This window comes from Cervus canadensis, chromosome 24 (assembly GCF_019320065.1).
Source record: "Cervus canadensis isolate Bull #8, Minnesota chromosome 24, ASM1932006v1, whole genome shotgun sequence".
Classification (NCBI taxonomy): Eukaryota; Metazoa; Chordata; class Mammalia; order Artiodactyla; family Cervidae; genus Cervus; species Cervus canadensis.
The window spans coordinates 27,841,965-27,851,330 of NC_057409.1; the positions used below are offsets into that span (position 1 = coordinate 27,841,965).

Here is a 9,366-nt window from a genome sequence, read left to right on the forward strand (position 1 = left end):
CAGGGAGGGTTGGCCCAGATCATTGCCTCTGTCTGGGGGAGTCAAGGCAATGTTGAAGAAAACTCAGATTTGGACCTGGGCAGTTCCAGGGGCCCAGCTGGGGAAAATTAGGCATCTGCTCCCTTGGGAAGACCCTCCCAAACCAGAAGTCAGAACACCTGGGACCCAGCCACATAACATCCCTGAGTCTCAATTCCCTCACGTGGAAACTGGAGCTCCAGACTCCTGCCTTGTCTCTCTCACAGGGCAAGGATTGTGAGGATTCAAGAAGGACCCCCTGAAAATGCTTGTGATTCAGAAAAGCACTAGGACAGTTACCATAGGCCCTGCCTTCCCCCATGGATCTCAAGGTTGGGTCAGAGGACCAAGGACAGAGTTCTAGATGGAGTGTGAATTTTGCTTTATGCCTGGATGGGTTCGAGAGTCCATGGCCCCTGTTGCATTTAATCCTCCTAACAGCTTCCATTCTTCACCAGTTTCACCAATGAAGAAATGAGCTCCTCAGAGAGGGAGAAGCCTTAAATGGATGAGGTTATCCATTCAATTGGTGACAAAGCCAGTACCTGAACACAGGGCTTCTGACCCCAAATCCAGACTGTCAAGTGGAGGCTGATCTGAGCTGTGGTCAAAAGCCTCGGGCCTCAGCAGAGCCCCAAACCTCTGTGTCCTCCAAAGGAGTATGGGGTTCCTGCATGGTCACAGGCTCTTAACTGTGCCCTTGGGGGTTGGTAATATTAACAGCTACATATATGCAACTTTATCTGAGCACTCAGCATGTTATATAAGCCTAATAATTCTGTATAGTTGGTATTCTAATCCTTATCTAACAGATGAAGAGACTAAGGTATAGAGGTGATGTAATTTTCTCCAAAACCACACAAACTAGAAAATGAGGGAGTTGAGCCCAGACCCAGGTGAACTGGCCTCAGACCCCAGCAAGTCATCTCCCCACCACCTGCTTTGGGGCAGGCAATGGGCAAAGGGAGATTTGGTGTACTCCATCAGCTGAGCTGCCCTCCCTCCAGGAAGGCCCATGACTACCAAAAACACCCAGCAAGATGCCTTCGGGAACTTGCAGTGTGACGCTGATCAGGGCGCACCCTGTGTCTAGGTCTCAGTGTCCCTGCCTGTACAAAGAAGGAGTTGGGAGAGCTAATATTTGTTGCAGTCTTTGCCAGCATAAATGGACCTTCTAGGTTTTCTTAGACCCTGGGGTCCAACTCTGCTCTCCACACCAGCAACTAAAGAGAAGGAGGCACAGATGCCAGGCTGGGCCTGGGTGTTTTCACCTTGCGTGCTTAGTCGTTCAGTCGCGTCCAACTCTTTGAGACCCTTTGGACTGCAGCCTGCCAAGCTCCTCTATCTATGGAATTTTCCAGGCAAAAAGAGTGGAGTGGATTGCCATTTATCCTCTAGGGATCTTCCTGATCTAAGGATTGAACTTGCATCTCCCAGGGATCCATGTCTCCTGTGTCTCTTGCATTGCAGGCAGAGTTTTTTCCCACTAGCCATCAGGGAAGCGCCTTTCCATCGTCCTATTCTGGTCAGGCTGATGGGGTATGCAGAACCCTGTGGGACCCACACCCACCCAGTCAGGTGGGAGGAGACGGTGGAAGCTGCCTAGACCTGCTCATTGGTTGCACTCAGCCAAAGGCCAAAGTGGATGGAGGAAATCATCTCATTTCTGGGGATGCAGCCAAGATCCACATGAGATCGGAGCCCACCCCTCACTCCCTCACAAGCTCTTCCGATAGCCCACCCCCTCCTTCAGCCGCCAGTCCTCACTGAGGTGAGGCAGAGCCTGAGCTGTTTGTCCTTCACCAGCTCAGAGCTGGGATGTCTGGACAGACCCCCACTCTAAGTGCCTCTCCCTTCTCCCTCAGCCTTCTGCTGAGACCATTAAGTGAGTGAAACTTTCTGCCTCCCCACTCTTGCAACGCTGGTCTCCTCCTTCTCATTTTCTCTCTGGGGAAGTGACGGAAGGCTTGAAGGAGAGGGAGTAGGACCTTGGCCCCACCCTCAAGATGCTCTGCTCCTTTGAAGCCCTGAATTTTGTCCCCAGCCAGCATCCCAACTGCTCATCTTTTCCCCACCAGATTCCACCTCCACATCCTGAAGCGTCTATCTGTATCCCTTGAGGATCATCTAGGGTCCTGGGATTCCCCCCATTTCCTCCCACACTCCTCCTTGGCCCCTTCTGATTTTTGTATCCTCCACCAGGAATGAGGAACAACCCAGCAGTCACACCAAGTGAAGAATGCACAGGGTCCCCACCTCGAGCTGGACTTCCCAGCCATTCTCAGTCAGGCATCCCAGGACCAGGGATCTTACAGGTAACCTGCTTACTCCAATCCAAGTGCCCTGAAGTCCAGGCCTCCTGTCTCCTCGAGCCAAGCAGTGGGGAAGAAAGGCTTTGAGTTTATCAGTTCTGCCTGGAGTCACCAGATGCTGTATGGCTGCAGGTGGTGCTCCGGGCCCAGGGCCTCATTTTCAGCCAGCATCCCTCCAGATGCACTTCTCCAGAGCCAGGAAGCCTCACCTGTATCCAGAGACTCCAGGCCACCACTTGGGAACCACATACCCGCCTTTGTCCCTTTCCCAGAGTGGATTTACTTCCACTTTCCCTGGGTTGGGGGCCTTGTACAGTACATCTAATTTAACTCCTCTTCTGCTAGAGCAAGGTGCCAATTGCAGCCTAGTTCAGGGATAATCAGGAGTAGTTGTGAGGGTAGATGGTTAAGCTGGGATGACAAGAGATGGGGAAAGATAGGAGAGAAGTGGTTGTGGTGGGTGGGAATGGAAGGAAGATCATATGCCACAAATCAGTGGGAACAAATCAATGAGAAAAGGAAGAGAAAGAGAGAGACAGGATGGAGAGGTAGAGAGGAGACAGAAGGGGAGATAGGAGGAGGAGGGAGGAGGACTAGATGAAAGAAGGAGAGACCTAAAAAGGGAAAAGAAGGGCAACCCACTAAAAGTTGTAAGGGAGGCCTGGGAACCCTGGAAAGACAGGAAACCCGGGGAAACAAGAGGGAGACAGTGAAGGAGATCGGGTCTCTAGGGAAGAGCAGAGAGCAGAGGAGGAGGAGGGAAAAGTAGCGAGGATGGAGGGGGGCAGATAAAGAGAGCAACGGCTGCCGACCCGGAGCGCGGCGACAGGCGAGAGGGAGGGAAGCGGAAATTTAAAAGTGAAGATGCAGATAACGCAGCCAGGAGACGGGAACCCGGGTAGGGGTTGGGGGAGGAAGGGGAGGAGAGTGGAGCAGTGAGGTGGGGGGAATGGATGAAAAGGAGCGAGCCTCCCCCTCCCCGCGTTGTGGCCCCGGGGGTCCGAGGTGGGGCCGGGGTAGTCCACCCCGTTGCTGTTTGCTCAGAGTCAGGGAGGCGGAAAAGAAATGGGCTCCTGACCCCCGTCAGAGCGCCAGGCCCAGGCCCATCCCCCGCGCGTCTCCCGGGTTGCGGGGTGCGGGGGGCTGCCTGGCGCGCTTGGCTGCCGCGCGGCACGTTGGAGACTTTATTGCGATGGGGCGATAAGAGGGGCGGGGGCGGGGTCCGGGAGGCCGAGGCGGCAGCTCCTTAATTAAAACGGAAATTGCGGCCCCTGCCCGCGCTGGGGGCCGGAGGGTTCCGAACAGCCTGGTAGCTGGGAGCGTCGCTCCAGGACCCCCCCACCCCAAATCCCCCGCCGCACTCGGGCAGCCCCCTCCTGCCAGGCCCTGCTGGACCCAGCGCCGCCTTCTTCTCCCTGTCACCTCGGTCGCCTCGGGCGGGGATCTGTGCCCCGGAGCTCAACGCCTGACGCGATCCCCCCCTCTCCCCCCCCCCCCCCCCACCTCCCACCACCCAGTCCCTGGCGGCGATGAGACAGAGCGGCGCCTCCCAGCCCCTGCTGATCAACATGTACCTGCCAGGTACCAGGGACCAGCTGGGGGCTGGAGGCACCGGGACCCGGGGCGGGAAATCTGGGTTAGGGCTTGGGACAGGGATGCTGGGGTCCAAGGGAAGGGGGCGCGGTCCAGAGACTCGGATCGCTGGCAGAACTGAGCCAGCTAGGGCATCAGGAAACCTTAAAAGCAGATGGAGCGCTTTGAGCTTTAAGTGTGAGGTCTAGAGGACTTGAAGTGAGCACAGTGAGAGCCTGGGAAGCCAGGAGCGCCGGCTCGGGGGCTGAAAGAGCCTGGTAAGGGAGCAGGGGTCTTCAGTGTTGCAAGGGACTGAGCGCGCGTGCAGTGTTGGGGGGCTGTGGTCAGCCGGGCGTGGCCCGGGCGCCCTCGTGGCTCCTCACCTCCGTGCTCCGAGCGTTCCCACCAGCCCAGCCTTCCAGGCGTCCCCTCCTCTCCGGTGGGCTCTGCGCGCTCCAGCTCGGCTGGCGCAAACCTCGCTCTGCTTTATAAGGCTCCCGCCGGCCCGTTCGGAAAGCGGATTTCCTTTTTCCTGGACGCGTTTCCTGACTTGGGCGTTATGGAGGGGCTCCGCGCGGCGCGCGCCCGGGCCAGGCTCCGGGAGGAGGAGCCGGACGAATAGGGCCCCCAGCCTCTCGCCCGGGAACCATGGCACCCCCCTCTTCCCCCTTGAGCCTTGGCCTGGGGGGCTTTCGGTCAAGTTGGCAACCTCCGCCTGGATCCGCTTGACTGTTTTCTCTCGCTGCCACAGATCCCGTCGGAGACGGTCTCTTCAAAGAAGGAAAGAGCCCGGGCTGGGGACCGCTGAGCCCCGCGGTACAGAAAGGTGAGCTGGCCGCCGGAGTGTACGGGCGGAGTCGAGGATGGGGTCCCGGGGCACCCGCCGCATACCGACAGGCGCCACTGTCACCCCAACGGCGGGTGGGCGCTCCCACCCCAACGGCGATGTGGAATGCTGGGCTTTGGGAAACGGCGGGTCCGGGCCTGATTGTGGGGAGGCTGGGGGGTGGGGGGTGGGAAACATTCATTTGGCCTTTGGCTCTGGTACCTTCTGAGACCCAGTGTTGATCCTGCAGGCCAGGGCAGGCTGAGAAGACCCTGCCGCCCCCACCCCACCCCACCCCGGCCCGGCCCGGCCCGCCCCTTTTCAGCTGGGAATGTTTTTCTCCTGCTCTGGTGCTTGGTATTCTTTCCCTACTGGCAGCAGGAGCACAAAGCTTGGACACCACCCAGCAAGGTGACCCCGGAGAAGTGCTTTCAGGCCACTCCAGGCTGAGTCACCATCAGCACCAGGGCCAGCGCCCACCTGCCTCACTGGCCTGGCCAGCCCGGCTCCGTGAGCCAAGTCCTCTAGGCCACTTCAGGTGTCACTTGCCTTTGGCTGGTCGCTAAATTACCCTTGGCTTTGCCATGCTGGCAGCGGGACCTGGCTGACCTACCAGGGAAAGCCTCCCCACTGGTCCCTGCTCAGTTGGTACCCTGTGCGTCGTCACTCAGTCATGTCTGACTCTTTGTGACCCTTTGGACTGTAGCCCGCCAGGCTCGTCTGTCCATGGGATTTTCCAGGCAAGAATTAGTGGAGTGGGTTGCCATTTTCTTCTCCAAGAGATCTTCCCGAACCAGAGATTGAATGTGAATCTCCTGTGTTTCCTGCATTGCAGGCAGATTGTTTACCGGGGGGCGGGGGGGGGGGCGAAGCCCCACAGTTGGTACCCTAGATCTCATCAAGTGACCGATAATTACCATGACCAGGAAAACAAGGCCAGCAACTGCTTTATCTAAAAGGGAGCACAACACCCAACAGGAATGAGTTTCCAAGCCTCTACATCTCTCAGTACCAGATGTACATTTCCCCCACCCCTTGCTGTGCTTCTGACCCTAAAATGCAGTGTTCCTGACCTGGAGCCAGGGAGCCCCTCCCAGAGCTGGTGTGAAAGGATTGGGGTCAAAATTATGGTGGAGGGCAGCATCTGGGTTCTGAGGAAATCACTGAAAAAAGAAGAGAGCTTCACCAGGCTCAATTTAAAACAATAATCAGACAACTTCGAAGAAAATCCATTTTATTCTAAAAGAGTGTGTGTATACATGCTGGTAGGTGTGAGGACTGGGATGGGGTGGGGGTGTTGTGGGGGTAGGGGGGGTGGTGGAATTAGTTCTGTCAAGATTTTTCTCCACTTGTCTGACTGAGGCTCCAAGACAGAGAAACAGAAGTTCTCACTACCCACTTATCTGGGAAAACCTCCTGGCCCTTTCTAGCAACCCTGAAAATCTGGACAGGGCAGAAGGGCCTGGAGTTTGGCCAAAGATGGGCGGAGGCAGGGAGCCAAGCACAGAAGCATCTGGGTCTCCTCTCCTCAGAGCTGTGTATCGTGTCCCCTGGGAACTGCGACACCTTGGTACCCTGGGAATCCCGCCTGTTCCGAAAAAAAAAAAAAAAAAAGGCTGAACTGGAGTAGCCCCAGCACCAGACGCTGGCAAGGGTGGGAGACTTCAGAGGCTGCCGTTCCTCACACTTAGGGAACCACTGTCCCCATCCCAGTCTGACATGGTATCGCAAGGAAGCCATACATCAACTCTCTCCACCTCAGGCAGAGGTTTCAAGTGTATGCCTTGTCCCGTGGGCCGAGTGATCCCGCTGCAGGCCGACTTCTTCCCTCTGGATTTCTGGACATTGTCCAGCTGGGATGTGGCTAGCTAACCACCTATGTAGGCTACCCCGAGCGGTTATGCAGGCTCTGCACCCGGTAAGGGCTCTCAGGCCGAGGGGTGATATCCCGCCTTCGCTTACCTCCCAGAGCCCTGTGCCTTGGAGTACCGCTGCCCCCACACGGAAGAAGTGATGCTTTCCCTTCGCTCCCTACTTCTTGCAAAGCTGTGCGCCCGTGGGGTTGCGTTTCCATTGTGCGAAAGCGTGGTACTGCCTAGGGACGGTTTTGCTGATCATCTCCTCCCTGGCCAGCCGCTCCAGCTGTGCCGTTACTCAGCTGGACGTGCCCCTTTCCTCCCTGACACCGGCCCCCACATCCGACTTCGGCCGGGGGAGTGGTGGGTTCTCGCACCCCACCTCTTCCCCGCCGCTCGCCTCCCTCATCCCGCCTGTGGCTGACCGCCCCCTTCCCCACAGGCAGCGGCCAGATCCAGTTATGGCAGTTTCTGCTGGAGCTGCTGGCTGACCGCGCCAACGCCGGCTGCATCGCCTGGGAGGGCGGCCACGGCGAGTTCAAACTCACCGACCCGGACGAGGTGGCGCGGCGCTGGGGCGAGCGCAAGAGCAAGCCCAACATGAACTACGATAAGCTGAGCCGCGCGCTGCGCTATTACTACGACAAGAACATCATGAGCAAGGTGCACGGCAAGCGCTACGCCTACCGCTTCGACTTCCAGGGCCTGGCGCAGGCCTGCCAGCCGCCCCCCGCGCACGCCCACGCCGCCGCCGCAGCCGCCGCCGCGGCCGCCGCCGCGCAGGACGGCGCGCTCTACAAGCTGCCGGCCGGCCTGGCCCCGCTGCCCTTCCCCGGCCTCTCCAAACTCAACCTCATGGCCGCCTCGGCCGGCGTCGCGCCCGCCGGCTTCTCCTACTGGCCAGGCCCGGGCCCCGCCGCCACGGCGGCCGCCACCGCTGCGCTCTACCCCAGCCCGGGCTTGCAGCCGCCGCCCGGGCCTTTCGGCGCGGTGGCCGCGGCGTCGCATCTGGGGGGTCATTACCACTAGACCGGGTGCCCCGGGGGCCTCTCCCAGCCGCCGGGAGCCTCGCTCAATCCCACCCATATACGGGAGAGGAGGCCGGGGCCTCCCCCTCCGTTCTTTCCAGCTCAGATTTGATTCCACCCGCTGCACCCAGCCCCTGGCGGGAAGGGACTGACGTCGCCTCAGTCTTTCTTTACCACTGGATTTGCCCCCGCCTCGTCCCGCAGCCCCCGAGGGAGGGTGACTGTGCCCCCACTTCTAATCTTCTAGACCCCAGGTCCCTCCATCTCTCCTGATTTTCCCTCCCCTCCATCTGTGTTTCCCTCTGGCTCCTGGAAGCCCCTCTGATATGACCCCTCTCTCGAATTCCAAGTCTTTTCTCATTATTCCCCTCCTGCCCCCCCCCCCCCCCCCGCTCAGTCCACCTTCTCCTCTCCCGGCACCTCACACATTTCTAGGTAGCTTCCAGGCCCCCTTCCTTCCCACCCCCAACCCTCCTGCAGGACTGCAGTGTGTTTCTATTCCCTTCCAGACCTATTAAAGCTCCCAAGCTCCCCGCTGCTTCCTCTCTCTGTTCTTAGCTGCCCCAGAAACTTGAGGGGGGGGGGCGGTCGGGGCGGGGGTAGGGGCAGGAAGGTAACCAGACGCCCAGCTCAGGCGTGCGCAGAAAGGCCTGTCAAGGAAAAGCTCCAGAGAACGAGGGCAGGCAGGCTTAGGTTCTACTGGAGGGGAGCGCAGAGCTCCTAGTGAGTGGGTTCCAGCTGCAGCCCCCTCCTACCTCGCAACCGACCCCTTCTCCGCCTGCCTTGCTGGGCCTTCCGCTTGCCCCTTCTCACCTTACCCCATCCTGACTTCTCCCAACGCGCCCTGGCATCCCACCTACCCTCATCGCACCCATCCTTCCACAAGTTCCTTCCCTCATCCCAAACTCCACCCCAACTTATCTTCTCATCTTCACATCATCATATCCCTCAGTCACCATTTCATCCCCTTCCCCACCGCCCCTCTCCTCCCTATCCTACCCTCACTCAGACTTGTTTTCTCACTCCCACTCACCAACGCCCGCCCGCCCGCCCGCAGCATTTCCAACGTTCTCTTTTCTTTGGATCTGCGTTCTCATTTTCAGAGGGTAACCTCCCCTTCTGCGCTTGCCTCTCTCCCCTCCGGGCTTGCGGCTGCAAACCTCCTTCTCGCGGGTGGCGCGCGCCCTCTGCTGGTCTGAGGAAGATAAGCCAGAGCCGGGTTCTGCAGCTAAGCTGAGGATCCGACGTGTGAGCGTGCTCAGCCGCTTCAGTCGTGTCGACTCTTTGCGACCCTCTGGACTGTAGCCCGCCCGGCTCCTCTGTCCAGGGGATTCTCCAGGCAGCAATACTGAAGTGGGTTCCCATACCCTCCTCCAGGGGGTCTTCCCGACCCAGGGATCGAACCCTCGTCCTTTATGACTCCTGCAATGGCAGGCAGGTTCTTTACCACTAGCGCCACCTGGGAAGCCTTCAGGCCAAGTTTAGCTTTCAGAGAGGAGGGCAAAGGGAGGAACCCTAGCCCTGCACCCCAGGTCCCACCTCGCGAAACCTGAGAAGTGGATCAATTGATGGTCTTCCTGGCTGAGCCATTTTCTTCACCACCTGAGGCTTTTCTGAGTACTGTGCCCACCCGGGGCCACAGCTCTTATGCTTTCTTCACGCCTCTTACAAAACCTGTAGGCAGGAAAACTGCCTTAAACTCGTTCCCTTAGACGGAAACAACACAGAGGGCAGGCCTTCTCCGTGGTCCTCGT

The 9,366-nt window shown here is 58.8% G+C and overlaps 1 protein-coding gene across 1 annotated transcript; it reads left to right on the plus strand.

Annotated features, from left to right (window-relative positions):
* Window positions 1-3,844: 3,844 nt before the first annotated feature.
* FEV (FEV transcription factor, ETS family member) lies at window positions 3,845-7,613 on the plus strand. Its single transcript, XM_043445783.1, has 3 exons — window positions 3,845-3,911; window positions 4,654-4,728; window positions 7,027-7,613. The coding sequence occupies exons 1-3, from the start codon at window positions 3,860-3,862 to the stop codon at window positions 7,611-7,613; spliced, it is 714 nt and encodes a 237-aa protein (XP_043301718.1). The 5' UTR covers window positions 3,845-3,859.
* Window positions 7,614-9,366: the final 1,753 nt, after the last annotated feature.